Raw genomic sequence first — 22,784 nt, forward strand, 5'->3', positions numbered from 1 at the left:
TGCCTGGTGTATAGGAGGCGCCCAACAAACGTTCACTGACTAAGTGAACGAATGGATGCATGGATGGTGTGTCTGTCACTGTGAGGCCAGACCAGCTGCAGACTAGGTCCTGCTCCCTCCTCTGTGCAGTGGGCGCCATGACGGGACTTACCCATCGGGGGTGTTGGTGGGTGACTTGAGAGGATGGACGAGTGCTCATGCCTGACAGATCACTAACCCTCAAGGGACGACTGCTGGGACTGTTACCATTATCAGTTGTCACCAGAACATTGGTTGGGTTCCCTCTGACCAGAAAGGCACATTCAGGTTTCCTGACGCCCCTTGGCCCAGGCTCCATGAAGACTCGCAACCTGTGAGCATACTACTGCTTCTGACGCTCCAAGCAGACGAGGCACTTCTTGGGGCTCCCAGAGCCCCATGTGTACCCAAATCCTAGTTGTGGCACACTGATCACTTGTTGGTCTGTGAAATCCCAGCCTCCCTCCGTACACCGTAAGGATTACTGCTCTGTGACAGCCAAGATGGTGGCTCACAGGGCCAATTTCTTCTCATTTCCCTCCCAGAGCAAGAGCTCCATGTGAACCTGTCAAGACAAAGGTGGTGGTAGTGTCAAAGGGGTCCCCCTACACACACGGATAAGGTAGCCATGGCCTCTGAGAGGCAGCTTCTTTCTCCACAGCAAACACAGCAGGGACACCAGGGGACCTGGTGGCTAATCTGGCACCCCAGGTTCCCCACCAAAGCCCCTCATGGTTGAAGAGCAGTTTCTGTGCCTCTCTGGTGCCCATGGAGATTATCTGCAAAGGAGCAGCAGTGAGGAGATGGGGCCTGTCCTCCCTGTGTCCCTCAGCTACTTTCCCCTGGGTCTGCCCAGCCTCGGGGCCCCAGGCCAGGAGGGAACCCCTCTCCCCAGAGTGAGGGAAGGAGGAAGGGGTCTGGGCAAGACCAGTACTGCTGGCCTGGAAAGACCAGTGGTAGAAGCCACAGTTCTGGCAGCTTTGGGGGTTCAAGGCAGTTCTACAAAAGAATGGATAGTTAACCTGGGCTACAAGCTAGTTAACTTGTCGCCCTCTTTGGGACCTTCCTTCCTTCACAGCGCCCTCTGCCGCCACGACCCATGGCCTCCGCCCTCTCCGTCCCCACCCGGCCTGCCCAGGTTTGTTCTTCTACTCCAGCTAGCTGGGAAGTCCACCCAGGGTGACCTCAGCCTGGCCCATCTCCGTGTCCGGGCCTCTCTCTCAACCCCTTTACAGCCCTTCCTGGGGGCCTCGGGGTTCTCAGGGTGTCCCCCCAACCTCCTGGTCAGGGTGGAGACTTCCCAGCAGCCCTTGCAAAAGGAGGCATCTCAGGGCCAGGAAGTGTGTGTAGGGGTGTGTCCTCCTCTTTCCCTATAGTTTCCAGACCATTCCTCCTTCAACCCCCGGCCCCTCTGAACACACACCAACCACAGCTGTACCGGCCTCTGCCAGTGCTGGCGTCCACCACCCCCCAGCCACCCCCAACACTCTGGGGGACCCGATGCCTGTCACCCAGCCTGGCCTGGTTCCCAGTGACTCCCACATCCACGCAGATGCTCCTCAGCATCCTGACCTCCTGGCCTCTAGCCATCGCTCTCCACTCCGCCAGCTGCCCACTTCCAGAGTCACCCCTTGACCTCGTCCTTATTGCTGCCAGTGTGGTGCCCAAGTCTCCACCCTGACCACACCTCTCATCCTCCCAGCTCACTTTCTCTTGGGTGGGCACTGTCTAAAACCCCCAACCAGGGACTCTCTCACTTTCTCACTGGCTGTCACCCCTGCCCTTTCCCTTCTGTCTCTACCACCTTGGAGTCCATGGTCTACCATTTTGATTATTCTCTCACAACGACCCCAACTCCCGTTCCCTCCTCCCTTCATCGTCCAAGTCTGCTGGAGCCTCCCTGTGGCTGAAGCCTACTCTCCACTTTCTCCCCAGAGAAGCAGGAAGCTGCTGAGCCAGTCCCACAGCCAGGCTGCCTGGGTGCAGCCCCTCAGATGGGCACTGGCCTGGTCTGGAGACGGTTCTATTTTCCTGGTGTGAACACGGACAGAACTGAACCTGTGTGGAGGGTGAAAGGAAGAAAGGATGTGCAGGAAGGACTTGGAAATTTCTGGCTGGAGCAGTAGGGTACGCCATGGGGCCACTTTTCTGAGATGGGACAGATGGGGAGAAGCAGGTTTGGAAGAGAAACCAAGGCTTCCTGCAGTGGGTTCTGCGTTTTACCCCACACACAGACCGTCCATCGTTGCTGGTCTCCCCCCTCTGCTGCCTCCAGCTTAGCCCCGTGGTCTTGTTCAAGCGTCACTCAGGATACATCAGCTCACTTCCTTAACACCTTTCCATGGGCTCACATCTCACTGCAGAATTAATCCAACGTCTACAAACCTTTTCTAATCTGGCTGCTGGCTTCCTCCTCTGTCTCATCCCTTCCACTCTCCACTTCACCCTCATCGAATATTCCAGTTTCCCAGCTACGCAGAGTGCCTTCCTTCTGCGCCTCCAATGCCCCCGGCACTGTCCCACCTCAGCACCTTTGCACTTGCTGTGCACTCGTCCTGCCCTGCTCTTTCCACGGCTGATAACTTCTCAGATGTCACCTTCTCTGAGAGCCTTCCGCACACGCATCCAGCGCAGCCCCGCCAGTCACTCCTGGTCACGTCACCCCGTTTGCCGTGTCTTTCTCAGAACTGAGCATCACCTAGCATTACCCTGCTGGTGTGTGTACAAATTTACTCTCCGCCACACACGGATGAGGGGTCTTGCTCGACTTACATTCTTGGCAACTGGCACATACTAAGCTGTCAATATATATTTGCGGAGCGTATGAATGGATGGATAGATAGATGGAGGGGTCCCTCTCTCCAGCGTTGCTGTGAGGATGCGCTGTGATCCTGGCTGGGCCATCACTCTGGAAACTGCCTCATTTTGCACATGGTGGGTGTTTTGCTCCTGCACCACACCTGGCACGAACTAGGTGCTCAGTAAGTGCTGATGAATGAGCTCATGCAACACGAGGCAGGATTTAGGGTGTAGAGGAAGTGCAGATGAAGTGCCAGGGGCAGAGGGAACTCAACAGAGAAAGCAAGTGGGGGAGGCAGGGGCTCTGTCTGGCCCTCTCCGCCCTTGCCTGTCTCTCTGGCCTCATCCCTCGCCAGTCTCTACCCCTTCCCACCCCAGCTGCATCTCATTCCCCTCACATGTCCTGCCCTTTCCCACCTCCAGCCCTTTGTTCACAAAGTACCCCCCTCCTAGAAAGCCTGCAGAAAGGCCAGCTTTCACTCATCCCGCACATCTTAGCTCAGCTCTTGCCCGATTCCTTCACCAATACTCCTGGAACACCTGCTCTATGCCTGTCCCTGTCCCGGACTTTCAGGCATTGGAAAAACAGCTGAGGACAAGGTGTGAGGTCCCTGCCCTCGTGGAGCTTACATTCTAGTGGGACAGAAAGCAAACTGATCAGTAGCCAACACATCAACCTCCTCCGGGAAGCCTTCCCCTTCCCCAGCCGCCCCTCCCCAAATCTGATGCCTCTTCTCTGGCCCCCTGTACCCCTCCCCCACTGCACTCACCACCCTCTTCTGTGAATTTCTGTCTGTATCTGTCTACACTTAGGAGATAGGATGGCTGGGATTCCTGTCTTTTCCATTTCTTATTCCCACAGATCTGGTACTTGGTGACAACTGTACCTTTGAGTTGAATTTCAGACGCTGAAAAGGTGAGGCACGTTGCTCTGGGCTGAGGGGCCGGCAGGGTACAGTGTAAGTGGCTGCATGTTTGGGGAGAGCGTGGGGTGCAGGGGGTGGGGTGAAGGCGGCATGACCATTGTCACCAGATCTTGGAGGGCTGCTCAGGTTTCAAATGGGGGTCTTGCCGAGGGAATATGTCCAGATTTACTAAACCGCCAAGGGAGCCATGGACTCGATCACGTGTGACGTCACATCGGAATGAGTTGCCCCATTCAGTTACTCTCCTCCCATCCTGCACAGCAACCTGTAAAAGCTGAAAACTAAGTGTCATTGCCTCAATCAGCAAGTGCCTGGCTTAGGGAACCTGTTAGGCTACCAAGAGGTTAAGTAGAAGTTGGAGTCACTCTCGTGGGTGACCTATCCATATAAGGTGGTAAAGGGAACTGGGATGACTTGGGGACAGCCTAACCTTTGAGGCTGACGTCATGGTGATAACCACTCACCCACAACGCATCGTGTGGTACCCATTCTCCACAGAGATGGATGAGGTCCCTAACACGGGGCTGAATGTCTGATGCTCTTACAGGCACGAAAAGGGAACCAGCCCCCACCCCACCCCACCAGGAAACTGCAGAGAAGTTAGAATCATTTGAAGTTACAATCATTCTTTCGTTCGGCAAATATGTATCGAGGGTCTCCTCCTATAAGAAGGTGCCAACCACTAAAGGAATAATAAACCATGTATAGGTACACCTTGGAGATATTACAGATTCAGTTCCACACCACCACAGTAAAGCAAATGTCTCGATAAAAGCGGTCACACAAAGTTTTTGGTTTCCCAGTTCATATAAATTTATGTTTATCCTGTACTGTAGCCTACTAAGTGTGCAAAATACTTTATTGAGCTTCCCTGGTGGTGCAGTGGTTAAGAATCCGCCTGCCAATGCAAGGGACATGGTTTCGAGCCCTGATCTGGGAAGATCCCACATGCCACAGAGCAGCTAAGCCCGTGCACCACAACTACTGAGCCTGCGCTCTAGAGCCTGCAAGCCACAACTACTGAGCCCACGTGCCACAACTACTGAGCCCACATGCCACAACTATTGAAGCCCACGTGCCTAGAGCCTGTGCTCTGCAACAAGAGAAGCCCCCGCTCACTGCAACTAAAGAAAGCCTGTGTGCAGCAACGAAGACCCAACGCAGCCAAAAAGAAAATAAGTAAAATAAATAAATAAAAAAAATACTTTATTGATAAAAAATGCTAACCATCATCTGAGCCTTCAGAGTCCTAATCTATTTGCAACAGTAACATTAAAGGTCACCATAAAAATATAATAATGATGAAAAAGTTTGAAATATTGTGAGAATCACCAAAATGTGACACAGACATGAAGTGAGCAAATTTGTTGGAAAAATGGTGCCTGTAGGCTTGCTTCACATAGGGTTGCCACAAAACTTCAATTAAAAAAAAAAAGCAATATGTGTAAAGTGCAATAAAACGGTGTATGCCTGGATATTGTATGTGTTCATGGGTGGGATGGCGCAGAGAGGGCGGAGCTAGCCTCTTGTGGGGCCTGGCATCAGGTAGGAAGATGTGCTTGAACTGGGCATTGAAGGATGGGCCAGTGTGATCACCAGATAGAAGGGCGTTCCAGGGGAACAGCATGCACAGATACTTGGGGGTGCAAAAAGGTGTGATACAGCAGGGCTTGGGCAGGGACCATCAGGCAGCTGGGTGTGGCTCCATTTATCAAGGCCATCCTATGTGCCCAGCACTGGACCACGTTGTTCCTCTGATCAAGCCCATCACCCTCTAAGGTGATTTATAGATGAAGAAGCTGTTGCCCAGAGAGGCTAGGTAACTTTTCTGAAGTCCCACAGCCAGTGGCAGAGCTCAGGTTCCAACTCAGGTTCGTCAGGTTCCCAAATCTGTGCTCCTAACCACCACACTGAACTGCCCCATGACATGATGCAGGACCAGAGGAGCCAGGTATGACCATTCGGACTTGAGTCCTGAGAACTCCCCGAATGTCGGCCATTTGCACTCCATCTTCAAGAGACCTGTCGTGTCCTCAGACTTTCATTGTCTGAGTGCTTGTCTTTATTTTTTAAAATTTTTCTTTATTTTTAAATTTCTTAATTGATTTACAATATTGTATTAGTTTCAGGTGTACAGCAAAGTGATTCAGTTATACATAAATTTTTTTTTCAGATTCTTTTCCCTTATAGGTATTACAAAATATTCAATATAGTTCCCTGTGCTATAGGTAGGTCCTTGCTGGTTACCTATTTTATATATAGCAGTGTGTGTATGTTAATCCCAACCTCCTCATTTATCCTTCCCTAAATGCTTGTCTTTAAATGTTTCACTTTTTAAAAACTTAAATTTAAGTAATTTTTTCTTGACATACAACACATATGAAGAAGTACACAAATCAATTAACTTTCACTCACGTTAAAAAAAAGCGCAGTGGTTGAGAGTCCGCCTGCTAATGCAGGGGACACGGGTTCGTGTCCCGGTCCGGGAGGATCCCACATGCCGTGGAGCGGCTGAGCCCGTGAGCCATGGCCGCTGAGCCTGCACGTCCAGAGCCTGTGCTCCGCAACGGGAGGGGCCACAACAGTGAGAGGCCCGCGTACCGCAAAATAAAAAAAAAAAAAAAAAAAGCAATTTTTCACCCAGGTCAATAACAATATTATGAGCCCTCAGCAGCCGGTCTTGTGCCACCTGCCAGACATAGCCCCGCAGGTAGCCACTCCCTGAGTTGTAACAGCATAGATTAGTTTTGTTTGGTTTTGAACTTCATATAAATGGAACCATTCATATAAAGGCTGTTCTTTTTATGTGTCTGGCTCAACATTTGTGTAGTTTAATTTATTCATTCTCACTTTTATACAATATTTCATTATGTGTATATACCAGAATGTTATTTCTCCATTCTACTGCTGACATGTAGCTTGTTTTCAGTTTCTGGCTATTATGAGTAAAGCTGCTATGAGCATTCTTGTGCACGACTCTTGGTGAACACATGTACTCATATCTGTTGGGATCATACCCAGAAGTTGAATTCCTGGGTCAGAGGGTAGTATGGAAATGCCCAACATGAGTGGATACGGCCAATTTCCCAAAGTAGTTGTCATAAATTACATCCTCACTACCAGTGAGTCAGAGTTCCAATTACTCCACAGTCCTGCCAACATGTGATACTGAAAATCTTTTTCTTTTGAGTCCTGGTGATGTACAGGGATATCAAACTGTGATTTTAATTCATACTTCTCTGATGACTAATGTAGTTGAGCACTTTCCATCTGTTCATTGGTCACTTATATATGGCCTTTTTTTTTTGAAGTGTTTAAGTCTTTTGCTCATTTTTCTATTTGATTTTTAATTTCTATTCCTTTTTTCTTATTGATAAGTAAGAGTTCTTTATATATACTGGATGTTAGTCCTTTGATGGATATATGATTTACAATCTTTTCCCAAGTAAATTTATTTTATGGGCCATTACTACTATAACTAAAAAACCAATATCACATGTCATAGATAGTAGGCAAAATACATAAAATAAAAATAAGACAATGTTATTACACTCTAGCTAAATATCTCATGGCTGGCAGAATGGATAGAATCCTGTTAAGAGATTAGCAAGTGAAAAGGAGGTGTTAAAGACATTCGTGGAGACTTTCTCCTTGATGTCTTCAGAAGGTTGGAAAAAATTAGAAAAGATATAATTTTCTCATTTTGCAGCTCCATGTTAATTATCACCCCAGTGTACCCTTTGTCCTTGAGCCTCCTATAATTATGCCACCCACTGTGTGAGGTCTGCACAATAGTTAGGAGATGGTGGATGCGAGGAGGGTTTTTTTTTGTTTTTTTTTTGCGGTACGCGGGCCTCTCACTGTTGTGGCCTCTCCCGTTGCGGAGCACAGGCTCCGGATGCGCAGGCTCAGCGGCCATGGCTCACGAGCCCAGCCGCTCCGCAACCGGGGCACGAACCCGTGTCCCCTGCATTGGCAGGCGGACTCTCAACCACTGCACCACCAGGGAAGCCCAGCAAGGAGGGTTTTAACGAAGGGGGTTAAACTAAGGGGTTGACGTAATGAAACTGATGTTTTAGAAAATCGTTCAGATAACAATGTGAATGAAAAAACAAAAATAGAGGTGAAGAACCTAAGTTAGGAGAAGTTGAAGAAGTCCAGGTGGTAAGTGTCAAGGGTCTAAACCAGGGGTGAGCCAGGGACTGGGGGTGAGTGTGGGGACTGGAAAGACAAGAGGTAGAATCTGGGCAACGTAGTGGCTGATTGATGGGTTAAGAGAGAAAAAGAAGATGTCTGGGGGACTGTGGGATTTCTAAGTCGGACTGGGAGGAGGGGGATAGGAAAGACGAGAAGCAAATCACGGGAGGGAGGAGGTGGTGAAATCTATCTGGAATGCGTTGAATTTGAACTGTTTGCAGGACCTCACAGGGAGAGTCTCCGTTTCTTTATTCATTTCACAAATATTCACTGAACACGTTGGGTGCAGGGGTACAGCAGTGGATCAGACAAATAAGATTTCTGCTCTGATGGAGCTTAACATTCATGAGAAAGATGGACGGTGGGAAAGACAGATAAGGACCAGCAAAGTATGCACGTGGCTCAGGGCTCTGGGCCATGGGGTGGATTGGGGGCCTGTGGGAGTCAATGCAGCCGTTAAAGCTGTCCGCGTGAGTGAGCTTGCCTAGGGAGAGGGAAAGAGTGAACTGTGCGGAGGGGAGGGTGGAATGCCAGCGTTTAGAGGCAGCAGGGGAAGGTACACCCTCAAAGTAAACCACGGAGGAGTCATCAGAGGAGGAGGAGGGTGGAAGTGGGTCACAGGAAGAGGGTTTCAAAGATCTTTCAACTGATGCATTCATTCATTTATTCAATCAAACTTTACTTGGTGTCTTCTGAGTACCAGGCTCTGGGGAATCAGAGATGAATGTGAAGTCTCTGGGGGAGGAAGTTGTGTGAACTACAAATCATTAGGCAAGGCTGCATGAGAAATATTCTATTATGGAAGCACAGTTGATGTATGTTGTGGGAGCACAGAGGATGGGGACTCCCGCTTTTTGAACCTAGTATGGAGGGGTGGGCATGGAGCTAGAGAATGGGGGCAAGGGCCCTGACAGAGAAGGACCAGCCTGAGCAAGGGCGAGGAGGTGGAAAACTGCTTGGTGAGTTGTGGCAGCCAGGATCCACAAGCACAGGAGGGGTGGAGCAAAGCCAGAGGACCAGAAACCCGGGACAGGCTTAAGATCATGCCGAGACAGTGGGCTGAATTCAGAAGGTGATGGGGCCAGTGCAGATTTCGAGGAGAGTGCCTGCCACCAAGCCCACGGGAGCCAGAGCCCCTGACCCCGCCCCTTCTCTTCCCAGCCCCCAGCGGTTAGGAGGCGCCCGCACGCTGCACAGCCAGTGCCCACTCTGCGCACTCCACACAGCCCGGAGCGCCCTGGACAAGCCCCGGGAGAAGGGGTAGGCATGTGCTGGTAGACATCTTCCAGAGAGGTATGTGAGAGCCGGGTAGAGTATGGGCGCTCCAGGGTCTTGGGAGCGTTCTCGGAAGAGTGGACGGAGAACTGAGGGCATCTGTCAGAGATGGAGAAGGGTGGATGGGGCAGGAAGTGCCAAGGTCCAGCCCGGTGTCCTGAGCTCCGAGCCACCTCCTGATGGGGAGCCCTGGGCTGACGAAGGGCCAGAGCTCTCTCCCTCCGCACCTCCTCCTAGTCCAGGCCTCACCTTGCCTCCTCCCCCACTACGGGTCATCAGCCTCATCCCCCAGCCTTGGAACTCAGGGCTGCACTGAAACTTTGGGGCTGAGGGCTGGAGGGGGTCAAGACTCTAGGTTCTCTTGGCGCACGCCCACAGCGGCCCAAAGCGCCAGCAAATCCTCCCTGGTGTTCGGGGCTGGGAATCGCCCTTTGGGCAGAAGACCTCTGGCGCCCCCTACTGCCAGCTCAGCTTCAACGACCCCAATCCCTCCTCTCTGCTGCCGACCCTGACCCATGTGGCCGGAACGCATCGAGGGCCAGTTTCAGTGGCAGGAAGTGATGAGGAGCCCCGTCAGGACACAGGTCTGGCTTGTGATGTTTACCTGGACTCCAGCAGCTTCCTAATTGGTCTCCCTCCCTCCCTCCTCCACCCACAGCTGGGAGAATCTCTTTAAAACATATCTGTGGAATACTACTCCGTGATAACAAGTAATGAACTATCCGTACTCGCAATGACTTAAATGGCTCTTAAGTACATTATGCTGAGTGCAAAAAGCCAACCTCAAAAGGTTACATACTTTATGATTCCGTTATATAACATTCTCGAAATGACACAATGATAGAGATGGAGAACTGACAAGATTGCCAGGCCTTAAGGAAAGGGAGGGAGGGTGTGGCTATAAAAGGGCAGCAGAAGGGATTTCTTTTAAGGTGATGGAACAGTTCTGTATCTTGATTGTGGTGGTGGTTATATGAATCTATACATGTAATAAAATGTCATAGAATTAAACACAAAGACATACAAAAAAATAAGTGCATGCCCAAAATGGTGAAATTGAGTGAGGTCTGTAGTCTAGTTGTGTCTAATGTCAATCACTTTTCTGGTTTTCTTAACACTACAGTTATGTAAGTTGTCACCACTGGGGGAAGCTAGGTGACGGGTACACGGGACCTCTTGGTACTATTCATGTGACTTCCTGTGAGTCAATAATTCTTTCAAAATAAAAAGCTTACGAAAAGAAAAAAAAGCATACCTGGCCATATCACCTAGCTTTTGCTTTTGTTTTTTTAAATACATTTATTTATTTATTTTTGTGTTGGGTCTTTGTTGCTGCGCGCGGGCTTTCTCAAGTTGTGGTGAGCAGAGGCTACTCTTCGTTGTGGTGCACGGGCTTCTCATTGCGGTGGCTTCTCTTGTTGCGGAGCATGGGCTCTAGGCACGCGAGCTTCAGTAGTTGTGGTGCACGGGGCTTAGTTGCTCCGCGGCATGTGGGATCTTCCCAGACCAGGGCTCAAACCCGTGTCCCCTGCACTGGCAGGTGGATTCTTAACCACTGCGCCACCAGGGAAGCCTCCACCTACCTGTTTATCTTGTGGCACCTGGTGGGCCACATAGGATGAAGTTCATGGAAGGAAAAGTGCCAACTCCTTTAGTATACCAAGCCCTCCTCTGAGGCTGGCAACAGAAAAAGAATATTCCCTCTTGGAGGGCACAGGGGGCTGGACCTCACAGCCCCGATTCTACCTGGGGGGACTCGCTTGTTAATTCCAATGCATCCCCTCCTGTACTGGCCTGAGGGGGCGCTCTTCCACCTCTGATGCTCTGGTCGCCAAGTGGACAAAGTACCCTTCCCTTAACACTGCTGGGCCTCAGTTTTGTTTGTTTGTTTGTTTTATTGTATTTCTCTTTAAAAAAAATTTTTAACAATCATGTAAAGTTTTAAATCAGGAAATAAACTTTTTTAACTTAAAAAAAATTTTAAGACACATAAAGCTTTCTAGCTAGATATAGTCATGTATGAAAATCGTATCTTAGCACTTTTCTATATCACTTTTACAAACGGGATCATTTCAATGGCTGTGATCCTCTATATGAGTTAGAAGGCTAATTAAACATTGAAAGGCAAGGTTTTCACCACTAAATATTTAGTCTTATTTCAGTAAGACATTTCATTTAGACATAAAGTTTCACAAAACTACAGCTTGGGAGTGGTATAGCTATCTATTGACAGAGGCTACTTACATGTGTAACACAATAATAAACCTTTATGAAAATGTTTCTGCAGGTATGCTGGTGTCCTCCTGGATATCATCACAAATACATCTGTGGGGATCAGTCTCGGGAAAAAGGCTGCTCTGGAGCTCCGGGAAACAAAAGCTGAAATAAATTATGTTTTCAGACAGTGCAAAGTAAGCTTTTAAGCTTCCACGATGTTGGGTGAGGCATTATAATGAGCTGGTTGGTCCCCATTTTTTAAAGTGCAGCAAAGGATAACCAGAATGAATTTTCAAGATTTCTTATTCACTTTCCCCTTAAAATGAAACTGGTGAATGGTGGTCAGTGCTTGGCTATTGTTAAGTTTACCCCCCAAAATGTTGATGAATGAATGAATAAATAATTTTTACTCTTAAAAAAAAAGAAAAGAAAAGAAGAGGGAGAGATGAGCTCTCTCTCTCCCACCGTGCTGTGTGAGGTCACAGCAAGAAGGCAGCCATCTGCAAGCCAGGATGAGAGCCCTCACCACAACCCCACTCTGCTGCCACACTGATCTCAGACTTCCAGTTTCCAGAACTGTGAGAAATAATATCTGTTGTTGAAGCTACCCAGTCTATGTTATTTTGTTATAGAAGCCCATGCTGACTAAGACAGTATTTCCCATAAAAACTCGCACCTGAATGTTCACAACAGCATTATTCATAACAGCCCCAAATTGGAAACAATCCAAACATCCATCAATTAGTGAATGGATAAAAAATGTGGCATATCCATACAATGTAATGCTATTTGGCCGTAAGAGTGAATGATGTACCTCCATGGACTACATGGATGAACCTGGAAGACATGTAGCCCTTAGCCTAGCAGGGAAGTGAAGGCTATGAAAGCACAATTACGTTACAGCGAGGCAAGTACAATGAGGGAGAGAGGCACATGTGAGAGATCTGAGGAGGGGTGTGGGGGCAGGTGTGAGCTGAGGCTGAGAGGAGAAGGAGGAATTAGCCAGGAGAAAGGGAGGAAGACAGGGGACTGTGGGCCCAAAGGCATGCAGGCAAGGGACATTCCGGAGTGTGCTGGGAGCTATAGGCATGGGCACAGCTGGTGTGCAGAGAGGTGGGAGGCATGGCTGGGGAGGGCCTCAGAGGCCACACACCAGAGTGCCATGGTCAGATAGCTGCTAAGTGGACGATGGAAGTGGAGGAGTCCATCCAGATGAGAGGCTGAGCAGGGGTGGGAGAGGCAGATCCTGGAAATCTTTAGGGGGTAGAAGACAGGGACTTGGAAGCTGACTGGATACGGAAGGGAAGGAGCCTTGGGTGCATGGATGTGCTCTGCCCTGAAATAGTGGGAGGGGCTGGCTTCAGTTTTGTTTTAGGCAGGTTGCACTTGGGGTGCCTGGCAGCCACCCGTGCAGGTGGACATTTGCACTTGGAACTCGGAAGCGAGTGGTTCAGGCTGGTGACAGAGATCTGAGTGATGCACGTGCAGGCTTGATGACAGTCCCCAGAGTGGAACGGATGAGTGCCATCAGGGAGGTGGAGAGGAGAGAGCAGTGGGCCGGGGCATCACCATTTACAGGCTGGGCAAAGACCCATGTTGCTGTGTGAGCAAAGGACAGCTTGTCTAGGAGGATGACAGGCAGTTCACGGGTCCACTCACATGAAGGCTGGGCGCGTCCACGGACTTAGCAAACAGGTGGACACCAGGAGCCTTTTCTAGGGCAGCGTCAGGGCAGATGCCTGGCTGTTGGAGGACATGGGGTATCTGCTGGGAGGGGGACAGAGGCTGCCCCCTGTGGCAGCCCTTATCAACTGTGTCACTTATTTTTGTCTATCCCCCAACCAGATGGCACTTCAAGAGGGCAGATACTCTTTCTATATATATGAGTATACATATACTCTTTCTATGTATCTTTGTGTCTCCAGACAAAATCCAATTCACCCCAAACGTACTCACTGTGCACCTGCAGTGCTCGCCATGCACTGTGCTCGCAGTTGAGGGTTTATGGCTGAGCTCAACCTTCTGGTGGGGCTCATGTAGGTGCTCAGACTGTGTGCATGAAGCTCTGGGCAGGCTCTGCTGCCAACCTGCCGTGTGGCCTCAGGTGAGTTACAGCTCGTCTCTCCAGGAGTTTACTCTCTGGCAGTAGGTGATTTCTGAAGCTCCTCCTGGGGATAGTATGTGATGATTCTGGGACTTCCGTGCCTGCAGCTGCCCACATTACTTGCTGCCCACCAAGCTCTTGGCAGGGTCAAAAGCTTGGGGTGGGGTGGGGAGCTGACACTTCCCAAGACCTTCCTGCCCAAGGATCCGCCTGCCGCTGTCCTGCCACAGGTCCCCATTCATCGTGGTCCACAAGGCCCTGTGCACTCTGCCCCGTTAGCCTCTCTAGCATCACCTCCCACCCAGGCCTGCTGGCTTTGTGGGCTCCAGTCACGGTGGTCTTCGCTCAGATTTTGTTCTCCCCACAAGACTTCTTGCCTCAGAGCCTTTGCACATGCTGTTCCCTCTGACTAGACACCTTGCCCTTAATTCCTCACCTTGTTGACTCCTCCTCATTCTTTAGTGCTTGGCTCAAATGTGGCTTCAGCAGAGACATCTTGGCCCCCTGGGGGACAGTCACACCCCAGTGACACACCTTCAGAGCACCCTGTGCTTTTCTCAGCTCCCATACCAACATGGTTAACCAAGTAGTTGGGTGTTTAATATCCGTCCAGTTCCGCCCTTAGACCTGTGAGAGGGGTCTCTGCCCTGCCATGGGTCCCACTCTAGCTCTGGACCTTCTCTGTCTGTGCCTCTCCCCCCAGGATGAGGAATCTTTGGCGCCCCCTTGGAGCCCAGGCCCATCCCTTTAGACCATGCTCCTGACACGTGGGACCCCAGGCCCATTCCCTCAGAGGGTGGACCATGTGGGGTGACCAAGGGGCAGCAGATTGCACTGCTGTGTCCACCTGTGTGCACCTCCCCTTGGGCCAGGATGCTCTGAGGGTGGGAAGATATGGTGTGTGTGGCTGAGAGCAGAGCCAGCTCTTCTCATGCCAGCCATCTGGGCACGGAATTCGGAAGAGTCAAAGAAGTTTATGTTAGAACCTGGCCTTCGGGGATTCCCTGGCGGTCCAGTGGTTAGGACTCCTTGCTTTCACTGCCTAGGGCGCAGGTTCGATCCCTGGTTGGGGCACTAAGCTCCCACAAGCCGCATGGCAAGGCAAAACAAAAAAACAAAAAAAAAAAACCCTGGCCTCCCAGGTCATTATGAAAGATATTTTTCAAAGTAGGAGAATAGAACACATTTTATTGAACACTTGTTAGCTTGATTTATAGCTTTACGATATGTTGACATATGGTGTGAGGCCTCCACTTCTACTCTTGCCCCAGCCCCTCTGGCATTAGGGGTGGGCTTCGGTCAGCCCTGCCCGCCGAACCATAAGCTCCACCAGGGAGGCAATGTGCGGTGCCCCTGCCCCAGGCACAGTGCCTGGCACAGAGGAGCAGATAATAAATATTGGCTGTGAGAAACAAATGAGATGATATGGTGCAAATGTCAATAAATATTAGCTATTATTGTTTGAACACATGAACGGGTAGGTGGGCTGGGGGCTGAGACCCATATACTGAGGTGGTTTGTGTACAAGAAGGGAAGGGGGGCTGATGACCGCAGCATTCACGCTTCCTTTTCTGAGGATGTGCCCTCCTTCCCCCTACCCATCAGGTCTCTGTCCCAGCTCTTCATGGCAAGGTGGGCACCAGGGAGGCCTGCCTGACAGCCGAGGCACTGAGAGGGGCGCTCCTGCCAGGGCTACTTCCCCTCCCCGCAGAGAAGAACAGCTGCGGCGGATTCCCTCTTTGCCTCAGGGACCTCCCCAGGCCCAGACAGAACCCACTCGGCTTCGTTTCCCTGCTTTACCATAAGGCCATGCTGGGGTTGAGGGGTAGCTGAAAGGATTGATTTCAGCCTCACAGGAGGCTGTGCTCTGGTGTGAGAGGAGTCAGATCACCCACCAGACCCTGAACAAGGCACTTTGCCTTTGTACGCCTCAGTTTCCTCATCTGTAAGACGGGATTACTAGTAGAAATGGTGCATGTCAAGTGGCAGGTGCAGGGTACACATTTAGTGACCAGGAAGAACCCTTGCACAGAGCACAGGTGGATCAGGGAGGGCAGAGGCCCAGAACCCCAACAGGGAAGTCAATGAAGAGGGTCTACAGCCAGCCAGTGATTGGGCCTGGCAGGAGCTTCAGCCCAGAGGCCTGGGGAAAGGCAGCTTCAGCTGCCCGCCGGAGGCCCAGCTCAGTCCTGTTTCCGCAGCAGGGAGGTTGTCGATTGCTGCTTCATGATGGGCACAGTGCCATGCACGGGGCCGGGGACCCACAGGGTCTCCCTGAAGGCCTCCACCAGGTGCAGGCCTGACGAAGCCAGGAAGCCCTTCGGCCAAATTCCTCCTCGCAACAGCGGCCGTCCCAGAAAACTCTCCCCCCACCCCTCGTTCTCGCACACGCACAGTAGGTGGCGCTGTGATAAAGAACAGAGCCCAATTAACCCCCAAACAGGCCAAATCAGAGAAAAAAAAAAAAAAAAAAATCACATTTTGCGAACTGCCCACCAGGGGTCACCATACCCTCAGAACCGAGAGGTGCAGAACTCGCACGGGCCTGCGGACTGGCGGGAGGCGGAGGGTCTCAGAGATAGAGTCCAGCCGCGTGGCTTCCAGCCGCCCCGCTTCTATGCAGGACCACTGTCGCCGCCCCCACTCCCAGGTCCGCAGCGCCAGCAGCGGGGGTAGGGGTGCGGGCCCGCGGTCAGTGCGGCGGGAAGACGTCTGCGCACTGCTGCAGGATGAGCTCCACCACCTGGTTCTGGAACACCATGGTCATGGGCATGCTGGTTTCCTCTGTCTCGGGCCGCAGCAGCGTGGGCCCGAACACTATGGCCACGCTCTGCACGGACATGCGGTTCTGTTCTCCGTGCTCGATCACCCTGCGGTGGGGGTGGGGTGGAATCAGGGCCCAGAGCTGGGGGGAGGCGTGCGGGGGAGGGTCCTATCAGGCCCGCCTCCCCATTCCCCTGCGGCTCCCCGGCTCACCTGCACAGGTGCTGGAAGAGCAGCCGCATTGTGTCGTGGTTGGGGCCGGGCAGCGAGCGCACCAGGCTCTGAACACAGCGGCTGCGCTGGGCCTGGTCCTGCAGCTCTGGGCAGGGGAAAGGTCAGAGGCAGAGAGAGGAAAGGGAGGGAAACAGAGGGGGCTGACTTCCAGTATTTTGCGGGGGCAGTCCCAGCCAGACGGGTGCCTGAGGCAGCCCAGCCCCACTCCTACCCCATCCGCCCCACCTCCCCCAGGCGCTCACTGATGGCTGCGATGAACTGGGGGAAGTGCGAGAAGGGGAAGAGGGGCTCGGGCAGCTCTCGAAAGAAGAGCTTCAGGGCGCCGGTGATTACGTGGACGTCCTCCCAGCGTCCGTCGTCCAGGTCCAGACGTTCATCTGCGGAAAGGGGGGAGGGGAGGAAGAGGAGGTCAGCATCCCTTTGCGCCCTCGGGCCTGGGGCAGGGACAGGGGACGGGCCTCACCGTGGTCCACTTTATAGCGCAGCTTCTGGATGGTGGCCAGGTTTCCACTGATGCGGTATAGACCGTCGATGTCCAGCCCTGGAGCGGAGGGAGGCGCTGACCGCGGGTTCGGTGGGATGGCGCTAAAGCCCCTGCTATGATTCCTGCTCAGGAACTCCCTTTTTTTCCCCCTCGACCCTGTGCTCCCCGGGGGTTCCGTCTGGGGTCCTGGAAGGAGGCCTTCAGGCTCCCGGAATGCCAGGCCCAGCCGGCCGGCGCACGTACGTACCCCGGGCCTCGACGGCGCGGATGCACTGCTGCACGAAGCGCGGCACCTGGCTCCTCTCACGCTCACACAGCACGGCCAGCGCGCAGCCGAACACCTGGTCTGGGGGAAAGGCTCGTCAGCGTCGCCTCGCCCCTGCGCCACCGGCGCCCAGCTCTCCGGGTCCCTCCTGTACCTCTGATGTAGCCCTTCTCCCGCAGCGACTGCAGCGTGGGCCGCTTCAGCAGGAACTTGCGGAGCTTGTTCCGGACCTTGCTCAGGTCGCTCTCCAGACCTCCGTGCCCCGGGGTGGGCACGGCTGCCCAATGGGAATGGGAATGCCAGGGCTGGGTCAGTCAGTGGCGCCGGGGTTGGGCCGGCAGCCCTAGCCCGGTCGTCACCACCCCGCCCCCCCCACCCCGCCCAAAGGATGCCCACCACCCCCTCCACCAGCCTCACCCCCAAGCACACCTGCACCAGGCCGTGCCTCATCGTCCCGCCAGCTTCCTAGGCGCTCACTCGACCCAAAGTCCACGCTGCTGCTCTCACTTTCCTCCTCGGGGGGTAGGTCTGCGGACTAGAATCACACAGCCTCAGAGAGGCAGAGCCTTGGGCCAGCTGCATGTCCTTCTGGGATGGGGTGAGGGACCCGAAGTGCCCTCCCAGCAGGCCTGGACTGGAGACCCCCAGGCAGGGAGTTTGCTGTTTCCTTATCCAGGTCAACCCCCTTCACCTCCACCAGAGAACCCCAAACGCTCCCCTCCCTTGGCTGCATGGAGCCCTCCAGGTGTTGGAGACAGTCATCCTGTTCTCCCTCACCTTTTCTTATCCTGACTACCCCTACCGACCCCCCAGTTCCTGGTCCACTTTCCCCATAATTTTCCTTAGCTCCTCTGTACACACTCCAGTAGGTCAGTATTCCTCAATACGAGGCTCCCAGTTCGAGCTTGCAGTTTGAGCTGGGGCCGGAGCGCTGCCAACAACCTCACCGGCATCACCTCCCTGGATCTGGATCCCTACCTCTATTAATACAGCCAAGCAGGGCACCCAGTGTTGCCTAGTCCCTTAATAGGGACTTAAGGATCAAAAAGCCTCAGGTTGTTTCCACGTGAAGAGCTGTCAGAGCGGGCCTACCCCATCTCTACTTATGCAATTGATATATTGAACTTAAAAAACAACGCTAGACTCATCAATTCAATCCTTTTAAATTCTGTCTTCTGGTTTCAGCCTGTCTTTCCAGCCTGAGGCTGTTTAGCAGAGTATTTACTTTTCTCTTGCCTCAGTGTGGAATGGGACACTCCTCTAGGATATGCCCACCTGGAGAGTCCTCCTGTGCGGCCAACCCCAGAGGCTGGATTCACTTCCTTAAGAAAGGCTAATTTCTTCAGCAGCCCATCTGCATCTGCAGAGAGGGCTACTTACCCACTGGTTTCATGGAGCTCCCAGTGCCCGAGTGGAGGGCCCCACCCACGGTGGGCACAGCTGCCCTGCATAATGGCTGCCCATCCCCTCCCCACCAGCCTTGGCGGCCCCCAGCTCTGCCTACCAGCTCCTGGATGCCCTGGGCGATGGCCTTGTGCCAGGTGCTGATGATGGCTTCCGAGTCATGCTGGATCAGGTACTCCGAGCCATCTCGGCTCCGCAGCTGGTGGGACACAAATCACTCAGTCACCTCTGGTTCGCTGGGTCTGTCCCAGGGGGGATACCGAGGTAGAGGTGATCTGTTCCTGTCCCCAGGAACTCAGAGCCTAACAGAGCAAGGGCCTCACCCCAAGCCAAGGTATTTCACCTCATTAAATTGGTAGGTAACAGCATCTCCGTGTTACAGATGGGCAAACTGAGGCACAGTGAGTGTAAGCAACTTCCTCGTGGACACACAGCTAGTGAATGATGGAGCAAGGATCTGAGTGCAGAAGATCTGCACATCTGTCAACGGTCTGGTGTGCTTTTCCCTGCCCCATCCTGTCTCTCCATGAGCCACAGAACACGGCAGGCCCACCCAGAGCACGGGCCAGCAAAAAAGTCAATGAAAGAAACTCCCGATGGGAGACCCCAAAGCCACTATTTTATACTATTGAGGAGCAAGCAGACACTAACAGCCTGGGCTATTTTTCAGCTGACTGCTGTTTCCCTAACAAAGTCTACAAAGAACAAGGTGAGGCAACTTGGATGGATCTCTCCTTAACCTCTGGCTCTGAGAACCAAACGTTCAAGGTTGATGGGAATGGTTGGTTGCCACAGCTTTGGGTCAAATGAGAGTCAGAGTCAGCAAAAAATGTCTCAGACAACAGGGTACAAACTTCCAGAATCAGAGAGGGCTGTGTTTTGGCTGTCTACCTATCTAACTCAGACTTGAATGCTACTTAAAATGCTTCCCAAGACAAAACCAAACAAACCTGCAAGTTCTACCCCATCCCCCTCCCTGCAAAGACTAGAGAACCTTCAGTGGGCACACCTCGTGTGTGCCCACAGATAGCACAACCTCGTGCTAACCTAAACTGACAGGGGCCCTGTCTGTTATCCCAGAGAATGGCCTAACAATGCCTCTGAAACAATAGCCATTATTGTTGGCAGCTGTCTCAAAACATATTCAGTTCATATTTGAGTTTCATACGGAGGCACATCTGTCTAGTTACATTATCAATATACTGCTCAAGACACTCATTCTGTTTACTGCACAGGCAAGCCGAGCTCAAACCAGCCATTCTCAGGGGACTGTTACTGAAGTTTTCTGTGACTCTGGGGTGACTAGAAAGACCGGCCATCCTCAACGATATAGAATTTGGGGCGGTCTCTTGAGAAATATCCAAAGTCACCTACAGGTCACCCCTGAGTGGAGGAAGGATGGCTGCCAGCCAGTGGGAAGCAGGGGCCTCCAGGATTTCCATTCAAGACTGTCAGCCTTCCCGTCCGCTGGAGGAGCTCTCAAAAGCACCATCTGCCCTCCAGTCCTTGCCAGAAAAGACAACTCAGAAGTGTCTCCTCTGAAACTTTCATCCAAAGCCCGGTCAGAGAGGTGACATTCAGACAGCCCTGTTTGAAGGATGTCCCTCCAGATCAGGAAGGAGCATACCTAGCAAATATGATGTCCCTCCTCAATCTGACGTCCACGGCAGACATTGCTAGTCGATTACAGCGCTAAGCCTGGAGAAGGCTCCAGACCTACTGATCAGAGTGGCTCATGAGACAAAACAGGTGTCCAGCTCTGCTCTGTGGATACTCTGGTTCTAGAACTGAATGAAGCTGGGTGAATTATCATTAAACGACACACTCAAGCTCCTTGCAGAATTGCTTTTTCTGAGCTGAGATGGAAGGTCATGCTTTTGGGGCTTTCATCAGATGTTAGCTGAAGCAGCCCAAGCGTCCCTTTACTAAACTAGAACGGAGCTGCACACTAGAAACTGATTTCCCTCAAAATCTAGGAAGGTTTCCCCCTGCCCCAATAATAAGAGCCATGTAACTGACGGCCATTCTCTTTTCACTCTGGCGACCAGGAAGCCTGGAGGTGACTTTTTTCAGCAACGACAACTTTAGTACCTGTACATCATTCTAATCCCTCTCCACACTGCCCTCTTCCTCTAACTTGTTTTGTGCGTCCTGGCTTTCAGTGGCTTTTACCAGCTCACCATATGCATTTTTATTGTGAGCTGCCTCAAAACATTTGGGGACTGAGGTGAGGGTAAGAGTAGTTTAAAAACAAGACAACACATGGACAGTGAAGGGAAACACAACAGTGAAGACGGTGAAGACAACACATGGACAGTGGCCTGGGAGGGTCTTGCCTGGGCCCCACCTGGCCTCTCTCTTCCTGCTGCAGAGCCTGAGAAACGTGTCCACTACCCTGGTTTACTCACTGCTAGTTGGAAGCTGGGCTCTGACCAGCTAGAGCAGGTGTCCCAGCCTACCAGAGTAAGTAGCTGGGGACCCAGAGACTCCTGTCTGTCTCAGGCCAAAGCAGCTGGGATGAGGACTGCACTTCTAGGCATGACAGTTTCATTCCCCAAGGACCCCCTACTTAGGACCAAGGACTCCAGTGAACTCCACTCCTGGAGAGGGAGCTGCAGAATCTGTGATGCCAGGAAACGCTGTGGACGGATCCCCAAGGTGGAGGCAGTTTTGGTTTTGAGCCCCGAGAATTCCAGCCCTAACTCCCCAGGTCCACCTTCTTGGGGCTTGCTTAGTGAGGGTCCCAAGCCATCAGTAAGCCCCTTCTCCTTCTCCCCCACCCCACCACTCACCTCCAGCACATTCTTCTTGCTGGATTTGTCTTTGGGGGCCCAGGCGAGAGAGGCCCCCTTCAGCTCCACCGTGTACTCGGGGGTGGAGAGCTTGGAAGGCTGCCTCTGTGGCAAAGGGAAGAAGGGTTGGAGGGAGCATGGTTACAGCGCACCCTCAGCTCAGCTTGGGCCCGTCACAGCGTCCTGGCTCCAATAGACCAGGCTCCCTTGGCTTCAGGGACAAAATGGGGTCACAGCTCTGGGGGCAGGGGGCCCAAGGGTTCCTGGACCGCAGAGATCCTGGTACTTCTTAACCATGGAGCCTGCAGGCTGGCTGGTTGTTTGCTACCTGCCCACCTAGGATAGGAAAGGAGAAAGGAGTGCAGCCCCATCTCTGCGAGCAGGTGTGTCCAGTCCCCAGCCTCCCTGCCCACCAGGCTGGAGCTGTCCATCCTCAAGGACTGGTCCCCAGGCCCAAGGTGGCTGGAAGTGCTTGTCCTGGGGTGATCTGCTCTCATCACCCCCTGCCAAGGCCCAGCTCTCTTGACACTCATATTCCACGGTCTCAGACCTAGCCTTTGGCAAGGCTGATGAGATGAAGACCCACAGGAGTCAGGAGCAGATGGGGTGGTCCCTGCTGGGCGCCTGGGCCTTACCAGGCCACCTGCAGTCGAGGTCTTCGAGTCCTTGAAGAATGTCAGGATGCCGCCCTCCAGCACTGTCCACGAGGCACTCCAGTTCTTCTTCCTAGGCGGGGCGGTGGTGGCAGGGCTTGGGTTCGGTCCTGGGCTGAGGCCCCCCTCCCACCCCCAGAAGCAGGGCACAGAGTTTAAGAACACAGCTTGGGGCACCCAACCGTAAGGGGTGGACTCCCAGCGCTAACAACTGGTAGCCAAGGGACCTGGGGCAAGTCACTTCCTCAGTGCCTCAGGGTCCTCACAGGACCTCATAAAGTCGCTCTGAGGGTTAACAAGAGCCTGGCATATGGGAAGTGCTCAGTGAACGGCATCGTTAAGGCCCACCGTGGAGTCTGGGGGCAGACGGGTTCTCACCGGAGCCGCTTTCCTTTGTCCACCGTCTTGGTTCGATGGAGCACGCCTGCCTTGTCCAGGGTCTTGATCTTAGAGAAAGAAGGGGAAGGAGGAGGCAGGTAAGGGGGGAGCCACGGGGGTGGGGCGGGGGGCCAGAGGCTTGCCTCCCTCTCAGCCAGCCACTCCCCACAGGCTGGGCCTGAGTCTCCACTGAATCCTCTTTGCCGGCACCTGGCCGCTGCTTGGTGGGGTGCCTGCTCCCACAGCAGGAGCAGCAGCAGGAGAGACTTCCTTCC

The 22,784-nt window shown here is 52.7% G+C and overlaps 1 protein-coding gene across 11 annotated transcripts in view; it reads right to left on the reverse strand.

The window, feature by feature from the left end:
• Window positions 1–14,704: 14,704 nt before the first annotated feature.
• Window positions 14,705–22,784, reverse strand: part of ARHGAP27 (Rho GTPase activating protein 27) — a 32,687-nt gene continuing 24,607 nt past the window's right edge. For 10 of the 11 annotated variants that reach the window (XM_029212056.1, XM_029212060.1, XM_029212057.1 and 7 more), the window contains 11 exons: window positions 22,510–22,577; window positions 22,114–22,204; window positions 21,479–21,583; window positions 18,787–18,885; window positions 17,712–17,817; window positions 17,437–17,559; window positions 17,265–17,363; window positions 16,997–17,074; window positions 16,776–16,910; window positions 16,513–16,618; window positions 14,705–16,406 (listed from right to left, as the gene is read on the reverse strand). In XM_029212056.1, coding sequence (XP_029067889.1) covers window positions 16,229–16,406; window positions 16,513–16,618; window positions 16,776–16,910; window positions 16,997–17,074; window positions 17,265–17,363; window positions 17,437–17,559; window positions 17,712–17,817; window positions 18,787–18,885; window positions 21,479–21,583; window positions 22,114–22,204; window positions 22,510–22,577 — 1,188 coding nt within the window. In that variant the 3' untranslated portion in view covers window positions 14,705–16,228. The remainder of the gene's footprint in view (window positions 16,407–16,512; window positions 16,619–16,775; window positions 16,911–16,996; window positions 17,075–17,264; window positions 17,364–17,436; window positions 17,560–17,711; window positions 17,818–18,786; window positions 18,886–21,478; window positions 21,584–22,113; window positions 22,205–22,509; window positions 22,578–22,784) is intronic. The other variant, XR_003791966.1, reaches the window with a different exon arrangement.

Source organism: Monodon monoceros, unplaced genomic scaffold (genome assembly GCF_005190385.1).
Source record: "Monodon monoceros isolate NGI ecotype Baffin Bay Population unplaced genomic scaffold, NGI_Narwhal_1 Super_Scaffold_9, whole genome shotgun sequence".
In the NCBI taxonomy this organism is placed as follows: domain Eukaryota; kingdom Metazoa; phylum Chordata; class Mammalia; order Artiodactyla; family Monodontidae; genus Monodon; species Monodon monoceros.